Source organism: Moschus berezovskii, chromosome 27 (genome assembly GCF_049115385.1).
Source record: "Moschus berezovskii isolate FMDL1 chromosome 27, NW_MosBer_1.0, whole genome shotgun sequence".
NCBI classification, from domain to species: Eukaryota; Metazoa; Chordata; class Mammalia; order Artiodactyla; family Moschidae; genus Moschus; species Moschus berezovskii.
This window is the reverse complement of record NC_142486.1, coordinates 34,614,698-34,631,431: the sequence shown is the minus strand read 5'-3', so window position 1 is coordinate 34,631,431 and position 16,734 is coordinate 34,614,698. Positions and strand designations below refer to the sequence as shown.

Genomic DNA, 16,734 nt, shown 5'->3' with positions numbered 1-16,734 from the left:
CACGACCCTATGGAGCCCGTCAGGCTCCTCTGTCCATGGGATTCTCCAGGCAAGGATACTGCAGTGGGCACTGTCAAACTGGCTCTATCTTGCTGTGAATGGGGCTTCCCAGGTGGCGCTAGTGGTGAAGAATCTCCCTGCCAATGCAGGAGACCTGAGACGGGGGTTCAATCCCCGGGTCAGGAAGATCTACAGCAGGGCATGGCAACCCACTCCAGTATTCTTGCCTGGGAAATCCCATGGAGAGAGGAGCCTGGCAATGCACAGTCAATGGGGTCGTTAGAGTTGGACACGACTTACCAACTAAACCACACCAGGAAAATAAGCCCATGCAACACTGAAAGACCCTACATGGCACAGGTAAGACCTAACTCAGCCAAATAAATTAAAAAAAAAAAAAAAAGATTAAATCAGCGATAAAAACTCACTTTCTGCTACTTCAGCCACATTTCAGATACTCAGTGGTCCCCTGGGGCGTGTGGCTGTCTCCCTGGGCAGGGGCACGGAGCATCCCCGCCCCCGTCACCACTTAGGTCATTCTACTGGGCAGTGAGTAGTCAGAACGCCAAGGCCTAGACTGGCAGAAATGCCAGCACATGCTCAGTTGCTCAAGTCCTGTCCTGTTCTTTGTGACCCCATGGGCTGTAGCCTGCCAGGCTCCTCTGTCCATGGAATTTTGCAGGCAAGAATCCTAGAGTTGGTTGCCATTTCCTATTCGAGGAAACGCTAGTATCACCCACCGCACAACAGGGATCTGTGGTTTGACCTTGGCATTTGAAACAGATGTTTGCAAAGTTTGCTCCTCTAATCAAGGAGACCCTTTCTACCAATGTACTGTTTCTGGTAGTAACAGGAACCTCAAGCCCCTCGAGAACGATACACTGTGGTTCTGGGGTCCCCAGGCGAGGAGTTATTTTCAGGTTCAGCCCCATCCCCACTGCCCCCATTGGTTTTATGAACCTGGACTCTGGGCTGTGTCTGGGAGGGAATGGAGAGAATCGCGTGCAGTGTGTGCTGACCGCCCACACTGTGAAATGGCCTTTGAGAAAAGCCTTTTAATAACTTGGGAGTAAGTTTCAGTGACCCAAGACTATCATCTACTGTTGGCCAAAACCTAAAAAACCCCAATACTTTAAAAATGTTCAGTCGCACACCCGGGGAGTGACTTTCTGCAGGAAGACAGCGCTGCCTATGGTCACTGCAGGGACCCGGGCAGGAAGGCCCTCCTCCAGGTGGAGAGCAGCCCGCGGACACGCTGCGTCAGGTAGGGGTCGCGAGGCCACCTCCCCCTGGGCCATGCCTTTGGCCATTCCCATATATATGGTCATCTTGGTGTACTCGACTCCTGCCTGGAAAACCTTCATCTCTTAAGCTTCAACAGGAGGAGGAAGAGGCGTCAAGAACCCCCAAAACCTTGCCGTTAAGTGACAAAAAGTTCCCCAGGCCTATCTGCAGGGAGAGCTGATGGCTCCCTCAACTTCCACGTCAACTCACTGAATTATCATTTTTATAGAAAATTTTATTCAACATACAACATTTTCCAGCAAAAAGGCAATATACAGGAAGAGTTGGTGTACACCGCTGCTACAGAAACAAACGAACAAAAAATACTGGAAAAGGATGAAAACTAAGTGTGATCTGCTGATTCTATTTTACTGCACTCAAAACTAGACACGCGGCTGGTGTCAGCTCCAAAGGAAACGGCCGGACTGAAAGAAAACCACACACGATGAACGTCGACATCAGTGGGGGCCACTCAGGGTCACCCGACAAAAGCCACCACCTCCTCCCCGTGGTCAATTGTACATGGTCATTCATTAAATATACAATCTCATTTTTCCTTTTTTTCTGCTCTTTTAACTTTTTAACTTTTTTTTATACAAAGTCAACAGCTTGCGAACACCAGTGGGCATACCCTCTTAGCTAAAAGGCCCTCCTTTCTTGGTTCCGTCTATCCCATTTGAAGGAGATGAGTCTATAATTTTTTCACCTGCTCAAATGAACTCTTGAGATCATTAGGTTTGCCCAGAGGCAGCATAGTACACCTTAATTGGATTTGAACAGTGTTTTTTTTTCAATTGAATAAAAAGACCCCAAAATATCTGGTCAAGCCTGTATTCAGTGCATCCGCTCTGCAAATGGGCTGTGGGACGCGGGGGCTGACGGAAGGGAGACGAGTTTATTAAAAAGACCCAGGCAGCCAGGGAGACCCAGGAAGGGGCAACAGGACACCAGTGAAGGAAAGAGCGCTATTTATTAGGTTGTGAGTTTCTCCGTTTCGCCTTTACAGATGCACAAAAGGTCATTGAAAGTATCACTGAGGGAAAGACGTCAGACGAGCCTGAACAGAAGACTTCCTAGCTGCGGGCCGGCGGGCCCCGCGGAGGGCTCAGCCACACCCGCCCAGCGCCACGCCCGCCGGCCGCTCCCCGACACGCTGACAGCGCCTGGCATCGTGGTCACCGTAAAATAACTCTCATTGGCATCCAAGCTTTATAAAAACACCTTCATTTTTCTCAAAAAGGGCAATCAATAGATACAGAGAAGCCAAACTGAACAGCCTCAACAAAATAAAATTAACACCAGCAGCAAATCCTCTTGCTGAAGACGTGGGGTGGTGCTCGCGCACCAGAGTTCTCGGCTGTTGGTAAGGGGCACACCCACCGCAGTCCACCTCGCCCGCCTGCCGGGGAGGAAGTCAGTTATGGATTTTGATGGCCTTTTCAAGGTATGTGTAGCGACTCCTCTTCGGGGCTTTGTTGAAGTGGTCGAGCCCGAGCCACGGCCGAGGGTGAGACATGTTACCTGGTGGGGAGAGGAGGCGCTCAGACCACTGAGCCAGCGCTCAGGCCCTGGGGTCAGGAGAGGCTGAGGGGCCTCCTGAGCAGCGTGGGCCCTGCAGCCAGAACCCCGCACCCCACCAAGGTCACGGGCTCCCCACACAGCAATGTCAGGAGCCCCTGCCACCCCCCTCGCCACCGTGTGACGCCCGCCAAGGTCACCGGAGGCAGGCCACTGTCCCTCCCTGCTCCGCAGAGGACGAGAACCAGGCTCACTCCTCAGCCGGGAAAGGGAGGCCTGGCCCTTGAACCCAGGGCCACCTGCCTCCTGGGCCCTGACGACCTGCGTCTCTGTGGAAGGGCTCTTACCAGGCTGAGGCTCAAAGTCTTTCAAGTTTACTTCATACTCATCTTCGTTTATGTACTGATGTCGGCCCATCATCACAATTGCAAATTTAAACTGACAGACAAAAATGGAAAACTCCGTTAATTCCAAAGAGTAGCAAAACTCACACCTCTGGCAAAAAAAAAAGTCAAGACTTTAGCATCCCACCCGGCAAACGACTTGCCAGTATCTAAGAAGTGTGTACCTTTTCAAACTCCTTTTCCTGGATGTCCAGCAGACTCTGAATCCGCTTCATCACTTCTCTGAAATGCTCGCCCTACAGACGACAAAGGGCGAGTGTGCTCACACGGCTCAGGCCCACCTGTGCGTGGTCCCAGGCTGAGCAGGGCGTACCCGGAGCGGCCAGGCAGCCTGCGGAAGGACGCCTCACCTGGTGTATCCGCAGCAAGAACGGGACCCCGAACGTCCCGAACACCTCCTTGTGGAAGTGAGCCACCGTGATGAGCATCTCGTTCTCCTTGTCAATGTCTACCTGGTCCAGAGGTATTTCCTGGGGACACAAGGGGTGGACGGACGTTGGGTTAAGGCCAACACAGCACTGCACGTTTTAATTCTGAACTCTTGGCTCGTTCCTCCAGCAAGGAAGTGAGGGCAGATTTTTGCCACAAGGGCTCATGAGAATGATGAGGGTTTAAAGTCAGAACAAAGATCTAAACCTCAAAGAAAACACCGCGTTTTAAGGGAGCAAATGATGAATCACTGCAGCTATTGCGGCAATCTCAGCCGCTGTACAGGGCCCAGGTTTCTGACTAGACGCGCTTGGTGATCCACCATTGAAATCAATTTCTAAGAACAAACAAGCGAGGCATTGGGAGTGGGGGTGTGTGTGTGGGAGGTGGGGGGTTGGGGCAGGGGCCTTGGGGGCAGATGGACAGCAGTGACAACTGTCCAACAATATGGACGCACTCATGTCACCAAATGAAGCGGACGCTTGAAACAGTAGCTTTTAGGTCAGGTCTACTGTATCAACATTTAAATTTTCAAAACCTGGGAGAATTAACCCCAGGGACAGCAGCATGTTCTGGGAGTTGCTGTGCGACCTGAGCAAGCCACGGCCCCCACACCTCTGACCAGGTCACAGCAACCCCTGCCCCCCGCCGCAGTCAGAGGATACTCACCTCTATTCGAAACGTTCGACTCGTCGCAGGAGATAAACATTCTAATAGCTCATCTTCTTGATGCACACCAATAATTTTGTAGCTTACAATTTCTAGCAGCCTGTGCAAAGCAAGGAAGAAAATCAACTATACAAACTCAAGGGGAAAAAACCAACAAATAGTTTTCTACGAGGACTTTACTACAAAGTTATGGAGATCTGCTTGTCCTTATGAAGATGTGAAGTGTCAAATTCAGGTAACCGTGGGGAGCAGACAGAACACTGGCCGGGGGTCCCCTCAGAAAGCGTGGTAAGGCCAGTCTGAAGGGGACCCTCGGGCCAGGGCCCGGGGAGGGACCTGTGCAGGCCTTTCCCACAATGGTTTCAGAGTAAGCAGGGTTGGTGATATTCTTCTCACTCGTTAGATAATAAAGGCCTCATTCTTCTGTTAATTTTGCAAAGAAAACATTCTGGGGACCGACAGCCCAAAGGACTGTTTCATCCTCTGTGCTGCCTGGAAGACAAGGTGGTAAGACCAGCACCCAACTCTTGGAAATAAAAACTGATCATCAAATCTGGTGCTTCTTCCCTCGGCCCAAACACGAGAGAAATGGAGGAGAAGCGACCCGATTTCCCAGACACAAGCGAGCCCAAAGTTTTACAGTTTCAGCTGATCATCCTGCTTGAGTTCACTCTTCCTCTGCTTGGCTTTTTCTGCCTGAATCTCCCTTTGCAGTGGTGCTAATTAGTGTCAAGAATTAGGGAAGGAAAAACGGGCGAAAAACTGTCAAATATTTAAATAAATTGGTGCCAAGGACAGAAAAGCTGAGTACGCTGATGATGTGTCAGCGGCAAAGGTAGGGTTGGGCTGGGGCCGCCCCGACCTCCACCTCCGGGAAATACTTGCCTAAGTTTCCCTGATGCCTTCTCGCCAAGCTCCACAGCCTTTTTACATTCCTCTAACAGGTCCCGGACACACCCGTGCTTGTCTGGATATAGTGTTATTTCCTAAGAAATGACAAGATCAAGAATTCAGGGGAACCATGACACACACAGGGCCTGTGCACTCACTCAGCTCCGACACCTCCCCACCAACCTTCATGCAGATCATCCGCCCAGCCTGGGACCCGCCCCACACTGCCATGCATCTATCAAAGGCCATGTTGAGGCAAAAAGCTCACAGTTCCCAGGACAGCTCCTCAGTTCCATAACCGTCACTGAGTCTGTCCAGTTCTCAACACTGTGACAGAGGACAAGGCCCAGGGTGGACCTTGTCTCCTCACCCCGACAGCGGCACACGGCTGACACACTGGTGGTGTGTGGTCCAGGTTCCTCTCCACCCGGTGGGGCCAGAGAGGTGAACGGCTAGGGGTCTGACTTTCCAGAAGAGTCACCTAACACGGAGTGGGGCGCCTGCGAGGTGCCAGAGGAGAGGTTGCCGGCTCCACGGCCGAGCATCCAGGTCCCCGGCGGTGACAACAGTGCCCGACACTGTCACACCGTCACTCCGCTGCAGCCCCGGGAGGGGAGGACAGAGCTCACCCCACCTCCCATCCAGTTCTGACTCTGGGGCAGGGTCTCTAACACACGTTGCGGTTTAGGAGCTTTCTTTGGTTGTTTTAGTTATCAAGGTCTTGTTGTTTAGTCGCTTCAGTTGTGTCCGACTCTTTGTGACCCTACAGACTGTAGCCCAACAGGCTCCTCTGTCCATGGGATTCTCCAGGCAAGAATACTGGAGTGGGGTTGCCATTCCCTTCTCCAGGTCATCTTCCCGACACAGGGATCAAACCCACGTCTCCTGCATCGCAGGCAGATTCTTTTCCTGCTGAACCACCAGGGAAGCCCTTTGACCCTGTTACTAGGAGTTTTTCAAGGCCTAAAGAGAGAGAAACAATAAACAAGCTACAATAAAAATAAAATTTCATACCATGAAAATACTTACCTCTTCCCTAAATTGGCTGTTTAACCATATACACTTAAAACTTCGCCTGTTCTCAAAGTCTGTGATTTTCATCTTAAGCTGTTAAGAAAAGAGAAAGGCATTTTACACCCGTCCCAACAGAAAGCTGAGCCTTCTGTGACCCACGGTATGCTAACTTGGGCTCATACCTGCTGATAGTACAGTTTCTTAGGTTGTCTAGGCTTGAAGAACTGTAGCAAATCTCTTAAAGTACCTTCATAATTATGTCTAAGAGGATTGCCTGGGCCGTCCCTGTAACTACACAAGAAAACAGTACATGAACACAAGGCTTCTTTATTTGCCTAAAACAAACACCCAGGAGTGAGCATCAAAGCAAACCTCCACCCTGCCCCCTCGCCCGGAAATGTGACCCCCACCCCCGGGGTCCTCAGTCCCTGCGAGTCACACATGAACGTCCTCTGCACGGTACATGGAGTCTCGGCTGGGACGGGCCCAGCCGGACACACGGGAGGGAAGGCGTGTGGTCTCTAGAGTAAGGCTGGCTTTAGACAAAGCCGCCAGCTATTCTGACACCTTGGATCAGTGGGGTCAAGATGTGAGTGGTGACAGTCCTATGTCTGAAACTAGGCAAGGCGAGGCGGCCGGCTGTGAGCTATGTCAATCAGGGGCTCTAACTAACGGACGAGCTACGGAAAGCATGCAGTCAGGACCCGACGGCAGGCATCTGCGTGTGCGGCTCACCCTTGAGACTTGAAGAACTGGAGCAGCATCGGGTCTGTGTTGAGCCTCTGGGCGACCGTCTTTGCCACCTGGCGGGGAGCAGAGAGTGAGGCTCCATCCGCAGAGAAGACGGAGCCTGGCGTGCACTCAGCACTGACTAACTGCTTAATGTTCTTGAAGAAATGGGGCATAAGCTCCCGAGATTTAAATGCCCCAGAAATTCACTATTTAACAGGAATAAACTATATTTCTTAGTATGTCTCCATGGGAACAGCATACCTGAGGAAGAAAACTTTAAAAGCACTTTCCACTTTTAATGGAGAGATCGATAGATTTTCTTTAGACTATAATAGCTCACACTTGGCATATTAAAACTGAAGCAAAGCTGCAGTTAAAATCATGATCTCTGAAACCACCTCATGCCAGGGGTAGGGAGGATCTTGACGAGAACATGGCCGTGGCTGGAGGCGGGGGAGTCAGGGGAAACTGCTTCTGGTCCCCCAGCACCGTCAACACCAACCAGCCTGGAGCAGGAACCTCCTGAGACAGTGGACGGCAACCCCTCCTCCAGAACCAAATCTACTACACAGCCTCATCGGCAAGATAGTATTAACCTAAGAACGTGGTCTTCCTGGTGTGGAATCTGAAGGGAGGAGTGTCTGGTCCAATACCTGGAAATAATTCATCCTGTTTGACAGTGTCACCACGAATCCAGGGTCGTTGGGGATCGTTTTATCACAGAAAATCACATCGACACGGTGGTAGAGGTCTCGGAAGTATTCCTTTGCGGTGGGTAATTCACTGTTATCGTTTTCGGGGTCATCCCTGGGAAAGGGGGAGAAACACAGATGATCGAAGTCCAGGCCAAGGTTCACTGTTCGTTTGTTTTAAAAAGGGACCGTCTCCCATGCAACAGTGGCACAAGAGCTGGGGATCTGAACTCAGGCCAGCGTTTCCCAAAGCTGGGAGCCTGCCCGGCCGCCAGGAAAAAGGGACCATGGACAGCAGGTGTGCCCTGAGCGGCACAGGGCGGCTGCTTTCCGCTCCTGATCTCACTCCCAAAAAAGAACGGTGCCCTTTGGACAAGGGGGAGGACTCAGGACGCACGGTGGCGCCCACCCTGCCGGCTGTGTACAGTCCCCTCCCTGACCGGGGCTTGGTGGCCTGGCACTTTCCTTCAAAGGGAGCAGGTCACCAGTAAACCTACAATCCTCACTGTCTGGCCCTTAAGGAGAAGTCTGCCGCCCCACTCTTGGCCCCATGTTCGGGGGCCTCCCCGTGGCCAGGGTCCAGGACTGTTCTGCCCAGCCAGAAGGCTTCAGGAGCCCGGCTGTGTCACCAGGCTGCCTTCAGACCACACACCTGCTGGCTCTCATGCAGACAGACTCAAGCGATTACCCGAGCAGGTGCAGGCTAAGGAATTTCATGTTTTCAGGAAAACACAACATTTTCGCTATTCCGTAAAGACCTCTGTCCCCCTGCAAATAGTTATCACGCTCACTGTCGCCATTTTTAGGAACTAAAAGCAGCCAGTGAGGAAAAAGCTCACCACCCCAACTCCCAAAATCAAGAGGAGGCCAGCTGCGGCCAACACGCTGCCAACACCAAACAAAACGGGACTCAGGGTCTAGAGGTGATCTGTTTTCTGGTTCCAGGACTTTGCATCTTCGTGCAAAGAGAGAAAAGCCCTTCAAAGGGTACATACTTCTGAAACACTATAATGTCACCATCCATTAGCTCATCGAGGGCTTTGTCAAGAGACACGTCATAGTCCTGAATTCTCTCTGTTAAATTCGGTTTAACTTCCTGCAGTGAAAGAAATGGTATGGTTATAACGCAACACCTGTCCAATGTTTAATATAGCCACATGCTGCATGTCCTTTCTCCACACCCAATTCCATTAGCTCTACGTTTTTAATAATAATCACAACACCCACAGAGGGGAAAGTCAGAAGTGGACAGAGAGAATCCTGATTTGACACCACCCCACTTGGCTGTGGTCTTCACACTGCAAATTCAGGGAGAGCCCCACAGACAGGAGCCATCCTTCCCAAATCACCACTGACGTGAGGATTACAGAAAAATAAGGATCCAAACCTCATAGAGGATAAGGCTAGTATCCTGGATAAATCCTGCTCTGTCACACATAACCGGGAGCAAGTCACCTGGGTTCAAGAAAAATAAAGAATCCAAGGCTGTGACATGCGGCGACTTGAGCAAAACCCGCTCAGAAGGCGACTGCAGTCAGACTTACGTATTTTACAGGATATTGGTGTGTAGATATGCCCACAGTAATTCAAGCTCCGTGTTTTGGGATCATACATCTTCAAAAATAACATCACATCATCTGCAAGGTTAATAGACAGGCTTTGTTGGGATCTTCCAGTCAGTGCAATGCTAACAAACATCCACAGTAAGCTTTAGTAACAACTGAAGTGACAGCATGGAGCCCTGACAGTTACTGCGTGCCATGAGGGCTCTCAGAGGCTGAGCCCAGGACTGTAGTGTCATTTCAAACACCACACCCACGGAAGCGCTGCACCTGAAGCAGCAAAGAGAGGAAGTGCAGAGAACGCAGGAAACCGAGTGTCGAGACCTGGTACTTACTAGCTACCAGGGGATACCTGTTCAGGGCTGTGTCTGCGTTTTTGCCAGAGAAGTGGCCACTTGAAGCAACACAAAAGGGTGCACTCAGACCCACCTGTCTCATAAATAAAGCTGTGCTGCAGCGGGGCTCTCTTGCCGAATCTCTGTGGCCACTTAGTTGCTTCAATGGCAGGCAAAGGGTCACGGCCCACAAAGTGCCAAGTATTTACTGCCCGCCCTTGACAGCGACCCTGCTCCATCCCCTGTCATGTGCAGAGCAGGGAACACGACCGATGGCACGTGGCTGCCACCTTCTCCTCACATGCCAGATACTACAGCCCACAGTTGCTCTGACTTGACTTGACCACAGTGATGTTAATGAGCATTGTGGGCACTAGTGAGATTTCTCTGCGACAAAACGCTTAGCCCCGTGTTTAGAACGATGGTCCAGGACTTAACTCTGCCCTCTGGGGGGTGCCAGGCTGGGCAAGGGGGGCACTTACGATCTTTATCAAACTTGGGTAGCGTGGCTCCACTAGCAGCTAGCTCCGGATCAACTGTTTCCAGGAATATCGTCCAGGGGTTTTCATTATCACTGAGCTCAATCATCTATTTCCGAGAGAGAGGCCAGGTTTAGGAGACTTAAATGGCTGAGAGAGACTTGAGTAACTGACAAGTCCAACCCCGTGCCACTGGACCTTAGGCCACACGGCAGGGCCCGCGGCATGCACCAGGCCACCCAGCCCGGCCGCACTCACCGTCTTGCTGCCGTCGGCCTCGTTGTCCAGCATGGCCGGCCGCTTGGTGCCGTTGCTCCGCGCCTGCATGGGCCACAACCGAATCTGATCTTGCGGGAATCCCTGGAAATGGTCACAATTCAATTAATCTAAGTACAATCGGCTTGTAGTTTAATTTGGTATCAAGGTGACGGTTCTATGATTAGAAAGGGGAGAAGTGATGCTGACCCCTCTATCCGCGGGGGTGGGCGGCGGTGTGCTGGCGGCAGGGGAGCCGCTGAGGGCACGACCAGAAGGGAAGGAGCTCAGCAGCGCCACCCCGGGGATGACCACCCACACCAGGGTGGAGGAGGGAGAGGCCCGCCCGCGGGGGACGCACACTCACCATGGTCTGAGAGAGGTTCTGGACAAACTCCGAAAGCGAGGAGTTCTTCAGCACTTTGAACACAGTGTATCGCACTTTTTCTTCATCGTACATGTCATTCCCTTGATGGCCACAAAACTGGTCCTCCGCGACAATCTGCCAAGAGGCGTGCCAACACAGGCCAGGGTTTATACCCAAAAGGCAGAACAGAGCCAGGCCACACACACGGAAGCCAAGGTTCCAACGCTAAGAGCAGGCGACTCGTCCTTTGCCTTCTTCAGAAGACCACGCAGAGAAACCCCAAAGGACCAAGCATGAAATCAGATATTCATTTAGAAAAGACCAAACCGAACATTTCTATGCAGCCATTCTAAACTCATCCGCAACCTTCAACTGCAAGTTCGCCTGGGTGAGAATCCCCAGTTATAAAGCCGGGATGCACACCTACCTTTTACCCAGATAGTCAGTCAACTTGTTACAATTGCCTGTTTTCTAGTTAGTTAGTGTTAGTCGCTCAGTTGTGCCCGACTCGTTGCGACCTCATGGACTGCAGCCCACCAGGCTCCTCTGTCTATGTGATTTTCCAGGCAAGGATACTGGAGTGGGTTGCCATTTCCTTCTCCAGGCGATCTTCCCGACCCAGGGATCGAACCCGGGTCTCCTGAACTGCAGGCAGATTCTTTCCTGACTGAGCTACTAACTGCAACTAAGTCATGAACCAACACGAGCCCTCACCTTCCCCCGACAGCACCCTCCCGGCCCCTGCTCACCCGCCGGTCTCCAGTCCCTGGCCCTGGCCCATTTCATGAACGCTCGCACGTACACCGCTGCCCTCTCTGGCAGCTTGAGTACCTCTCCCATCCATCCAAGCCGCCCCCTGAACTGGAAAGAATACTCCGAACAGTCAGGGGACTGGCCCGAGTTTCCCCTCGGCTGCGTGCTCACGGGGCTCGCCTGCCCTGGCACCTGTACTCGGGAGCGAGCCCAGGTCTGTGGAGCTGCCGTGCCGGCTGGAGGCTGACCTGCACTTGCATGTAGAGATGGGCCTCCTGCCGCTCCTTCCGCTTCTGCGCCTCGATCCTCTTCTCCTCCTGCAATCGTTCTACCAACTGCTGAGGGATGTCCTGGTCGGTGACAGCTTGTAAAACCTCACCTGGGGGACAAAGAAACCCGCCTTCACCTCTGTGCGTTAACGCCGGCACGAACAAAGCCCTCCTTTAGGGTAGTGCCGCTCTCCACCCTCGGTCCACATCCAAACCCACGGGCCCACGCCAGCTGCTCCCGGGCGATGCCGGGAGGGAGGCAGGGCAAGCCGCACGCGTCTGGACCGGCGGCTCGAGCTCCGGCCCGCGGTCAGGAGGGGAGCTGGCTTGGCGAGGGCAGCGCCCGGCGCACTCACTGAGCTTGGACTCGCGGATGTAGACCAGCATGTAGGCGTTGGTGCAGTGCCGCACGGACAGGTCGTCGTCGTGACCCCCGTAGTTGTGCTCGATGGCCTCCTCCTTCGTGCACCTGGACACGACGTCGTCATCAAACTTACACCACTGTGACGGGAACGACAGGGTAAGGGGCACGAAGGAGGAGGTGGCGTCTCCCTGAAACACCTCCTCTGCCGCGGCGACCTGCAGAGACTCACCAGCGCCCTAGCCTTCCTCGTCCCAAACTCGGGGGAAATTGCTGACGTCCTCCCACAGGCAGTTTTTAAAGGTGCCCAGATAACAGCCCAGCTTCAGCTCAGGCTCCATCTCAGTCCCCCGGGCACTAACGCCTATGGCTCCAGGTTCTGCACTTGGCTGTGGGGGTCCCACCATCAAATACCCCCTGCATGAACTAGCAGGGCTCAACCTGCTCTGTTCCTCGCTGGGCCTGGACACAAACCCCCAGACCCACATCTGCTCCTCCTGGTGAAGGTCACGTGATGGGATCCACGTGAACCAGACAAAGTCAGCGCATTCATTATACATGTCACATGCAGGAACATGCATTGGTTGCCGCCCCACCCTCGAGGGCCACAGATGATAACTGTCAGACAAAAATGGATCTTGTCAGGTCCAACGTCCAATACTAAGATTGTATATATAAAGGACAATCACAACTTAAATCCACTTTGAAAGCATCAGCAGTTAACACAGATCAGAAGGTGCAGACACGTCAGAGGCCAAGAAGGAATCCTTGGCCGCCAAGACCAAGTCTGAAGTGAGCGTCGCTGAATTCCCACACAGCCTCCTGACCACCCCACCCCCTGACCCAAACTTACTTTGCCATCCCCCTTGGGGTTGAGATAAACCACATAATGTCCACCATGATTATCTCCACTGTGAACCAGGACCGCATGAAGAATGTAATTTGCAGGGTCTTTAGGATCAGTTTTTTGCAAAAATTCATCAAGTGGTAACTGTTCAGGGAATTCAAACCTATTTAAAAACAAAAAAAAAACCCAAAAAATACTTAAATACTGCGACAAAACACACTGCCTTGCCTAGGGAGCAGGCATCTCCTGGAGGACTGCGGTGGAAAGCAGAGCCTGCCCCACCACCCTCAGGGACTCGGGGCCGGCATCATGCAGTGTATGCAAGTACTCTGCAGGCATTTTTCTCAAATTGAGCCTCAGATCCCAGAAATCAGGACTTCCATGTGACAGCTCATGACATGAAAAAATGTCGGCAACGGATTCTAATAAAACCAGGAAGAAAACCAAGGTGAGGGCCCAACAAAGCTCCTCGGCAGGTTGAATGGGCCTGCAGGCCGCTGGTCTGTGAGCTCCACCCTCTCAGGGCCCACGGTGAGGGGCAAGGACAGACTAGCAGGCCTGGCTGCTGCAGACAATGTGGTCGAGCTGTGCCCTCCCCCGAGTCTGGGGGTGACTGGCCAACGTCCAGGAGGCCAGTTACTGTCAGGCTGTACCCTCTGACCAAGGGGTACAGAATCACCGCTCTGAGTTCTGTCTTCTGAACCAGACGAAGCTGTGTGGGGTACCAAACTCTTACAGGTGCTTTAAGGGTCTAGAAAACACATGGGGTGGTGGTGGGAGCACACCCACTTACACCGGCACCCCTGACAATTCCAGCATATTCTGCAAGTTGATAGTAACCCAGAGACAACAAATCATTGGAGAATCCTGGGTAAAGCAATAGAGGGATATCAAGCCCCACTTCTAAGGCAAGTAGAGCCTGAGCAGCAGAAAGCACCCTCCCAGGGGCGTCATCTGCCTGAGGGTAGACAGAGAGGCTCCCTGAACAGGAGACATGGATTCACAGCCCCTGAAGCCATCCCTTCAAAAGTGCAGATCAGACTTCCCCGGTGGCCCAGTGATTGGGACTCCACGCTCCTAATGCAGGGCACATGGGTTTGCTCCCCGGTCAGGGGAAGATCCCATGTGCCATGAGGCTTGGCCTCCCAGTGCACCACCCCTTCCACCGCAAAAAAAGTTTATCCCGAGGTGTCTGTCTGGGGACACCTAGGCAGAGGGGAAACCTAAACAAATGAGAGATGAGACTGAGAATACAAAGATTTAACAAGGCACCGAGACTAACCCCCTGCGTCAGGATGCGGGGTACATCTTAAGTCTCACAAGCCCACTCTAGATTACCTATCATTGATCTTGATGTTTTGGTCCGTCTGAGGATCATACATAAATCGCATCAGTTGCAGATGTAACACTGGTGGCAACGTCAGGAATTTCACTCCTTTTTCTGCCTCCTGAACATTGAAAAAGAAACGCAGGCTTAGTTCACCTCCGGTTACTTCTCCCAGTCACCAAAGTGACAGCATTTCACAGCAGGATGGGGACGCGTGGGGGACGTCTGCGGGGGAGGCAGGTAGAGGGGCCTTTCAACGCCCTACGTGTGAGATCTCCTCTCAGTCTGCATCACACCATCTTACTGCCCAGCGATGGGGACGGGGAAGGAAACCCAGGCTCAGCCACGTGCTGCCCTAGCAACACAGTCATTAGACACTGAAATTCTGGAGAAGTGTGAGAAAATCAAATGGAAGAAAAGGGCGTGGTCGGGGCTCAGGAAAACTGCCTGTGGACACCATCCTTCCCCAGGGTGCTCAGTGCTGGCCGTTCACTCCCACTTCTGAACACACTCCCTCTTGCTAACAACAAGGTCCCCTGCCCGCTGGCACAGCCTCTGCCCAGCCCCTGCTTCACTCCCCCGTTTCTGCTCCGCCTTGGCCAGCTCTTTCCTCTCTAAAAGCAGCCTTGGCCGAATCCAGCCACCACCAGGCCATCAGCCCTTCTTTCTGAGCTGTGAACCTTACTTCCAACACCAGTGAGGAAACAACCCCCTGGAGGAACGGGTATCCACAAGCAGCCACACCTACGTGGCAAGGTTCTCTGATGTACATTCTCGTATTTAGAGAACAGGGTTCTGGGAAGAAAACCAAAAACCCAGGAACCCACTGCCATGCAAAGGAATGGCATGGTTTTAGTACCACTTGGGAGAATAATAGAAGGATCCTGTTTCTTGGCCACTGTCTCCGGAGACTCTGATTCTAATATACGTATTACTCACCCAGACCCCAAAACATTCAGTGTGGTAAGGGCAGTTCTTTTGACTTGTGTTTCGTAAGCATAAACAGCAGCATGTTCCCTAAGAGATCTACACTCCAGCACCCCGAGTGGCCTGACCCAGCAGGAGGACAGCAGGTCTCCGGCTCACTGCAACACGGGTTTGCTCTCACACACAGTGAATTAGCAAGCTTGGTAAACGCAGGACAGTCTGGAACACTCATGAATGAGCTGAGCCAGTTGGTCGAGATTATGAGGCCGGATGGCTGGACCCCTGTGGAGGCTTCTGATCCACCAAGCAGCCTGACTGGCAGCCTGCACAGACCACAGGCCACACCCTGTGACCGCAGACTGTGGCTGGGTCACACCCTCAGTGCCCCGCAGAGTTCCTGCAAGGCCGTGTGGCAAAGAGGTGGGGACACTGAGCGCTTGTGCAACAAACAACAGAAATGCGCTCCTCATGCTGGAAGCCAGGATTCTCAGAAAACTAGCAAAAAAGAAAGGCAAAGCACCACTGCTACCAGCCACCGAAACGGGAGTCCCAGTGACTGAGCAGCTCTCCCTGTGCCCGGGAGAGACGGGAGAGTTCCGAGTTGGAGGACGTGGTGAGGTCAGGGGCAGCGTCAGATGGAGTGGATGGGGCAGGGTAGTCGGGTGATGGTCCGGCCTCCGATCCACAGAAGGCTCAGCCACCTCCTGCCCACAGCCTCCCCAGCCAGGCATCAGCGACACGACCAGCTCTCTGCTATCACGTCTAGACTGAGAAACATGATCCTTCCGCGTGCTCCACACCAGCAGCGTGGACAGACTCTAGTGGGTCGCGGTTAAGCAAGGGGTCTGAACATAGAGCGCAAGGACTGGAAGGGACACCAACCCACAGTCTCAGTTACCTGCAGGCCGTGCTCCCCGGCGTCATATTTATTGTCACCATCCAGCTGTTCTACCGCCACGTAGTCCACAAATGATTCAAATACTTTCGAGAGAGAGAGAGAGGCAAGTCAGCCAAAGTTATCACTGAAGCTTCGATTATAACATAGCCAACCGCTCAATTCAGGTGCCAGAAAGGAACGAAAATATCAACAACCGCAGCTGTGAACACGAACTCCCAGGTCTGCGCCTTCACTGACCCAGGGAGAGGTGTATACTCTTAAGCAAACTGAGGGTGCTGCTGAGTTGGCCAGGAAGTTTGTTTGGGTTTTTCATAATATCTTACAATATTATCTTATGATAACATGGAGTAAATGTTTTATTAATAACAACATCAGTAACATTAGAAACAGCAGAGAACGCGGCCACGTGTAACTCTGAACAGTAGAACCTAAATTTAAAACATAAATGGCAGTGAAATAATGGATGAGTTCACTGACTTGACGGGGGAGTAATTCTCCCACAATATCCATGCACATCAAATCATGATGAATACCTGCTACCCCTTTATGATGGCGTCAGTTACACCACCATAAAGCTGAAAAGGAAGAACCCAGCATTCATCCAAGGATGGTAACCAATGGACCAGCAGAAGAGTCTAGAAACAGGCCTACACAGATACGCAGGGCTCACCGCTGACAGAGGGGCAGGGAGAGCACCTCGGGTCCACACTGACCCCAAGTA

General features: G+C 52.5%; 1 protein-coding gene across 2 annotated transcripts in view; it reads right to left on the bottom strand.

Moving 5' to 3' along the window:
* Window positions 1-2,235: 2,235 nt before the first annotated feature.
* The window catches only part of USP7 (ubiquitin specific peptidase 7), a 52,885-nt gene continuing 38,386 nt past the window's right edge, over window positions 2,236-16,734 (bottom strand). For both annotated transcript variants that reach the window (XM_055409469.2, XM_055409470.2), the window contains 21 exons: window positions 16,014-16,096; window positions 14,200-14,309; window positions 12,868-13,024; window positions 12,010-12,154; window positions 11,633-11,763; window positions 10,632-10,766; window positions 10,268-10,369; window positions 10,013-10,118; window positions 9,178-9,270; window positions 9,021-9,088; window positions 8,629-8,729; window positions 7,595-7,748; window positions 6,945-7,012; window positions 6,392-6,500; window positions 6,225-6,302; window positions 5,190-5,290; window positions 4,305-4,404; window positions 3,557-3,676; window positions 3,371-3,442; window positions 3,150-3,240; window positions 2,236-2,805 (listed from right to left, as the gene is read on the bottom strand). In XM_055409469.2, the coding sequence (XP_055265444.1) occupies window positions 2,699-2,805; window positions 3,150-3,240; window positions 3,371-3,442; window positions 3,557-3,676; window positions 4,305-4,404; window positions 5,190-5,290; window positions 6,225-6,302; window positions 6,392-6,500; window positions 6,945-7,012; window positions 7,595-7,748; window positions 8,629-8,729; window positions 9,021-9,088; window positions 9,178-9,270; window positions 10,013-10,118; window positions 10,268-10,369; window positions 10,632-10,766; window positions 11,633-11,763; window positions 12,010-12,154; window positions 12,868-13,024; window positions 14,200-14,309; window positions 16,014-16,096 (2,231 nt within the window). In that variant the 3' untranslated portion in view covers window positions 2,236-2,698. The remainder of the gene's footprint in view (window positions 2,806-3,149; window positions 3,241-3,370; window positions 3,443-3,556; window positions 3,677-4,304; window positions 4,405-5,189; window positions 5,291-6,224; window positions 6,303-6,391; window positions 6,501-6,944; window positions 7,013-7,594; window positions 7,749-8,628; window positions 8,730-9,020; window positions 9,089-9,177; window positions 9,271-10,012; window positions 10,119-10,267; window positions 10,370-10,631; window positions 10,767-11,632; window positions 11,764-12,009; window positions 12,155-12,867; window positions 13,025-14,199; window positions 14,310-16,013; window positions 16,097-16,734) is intronic.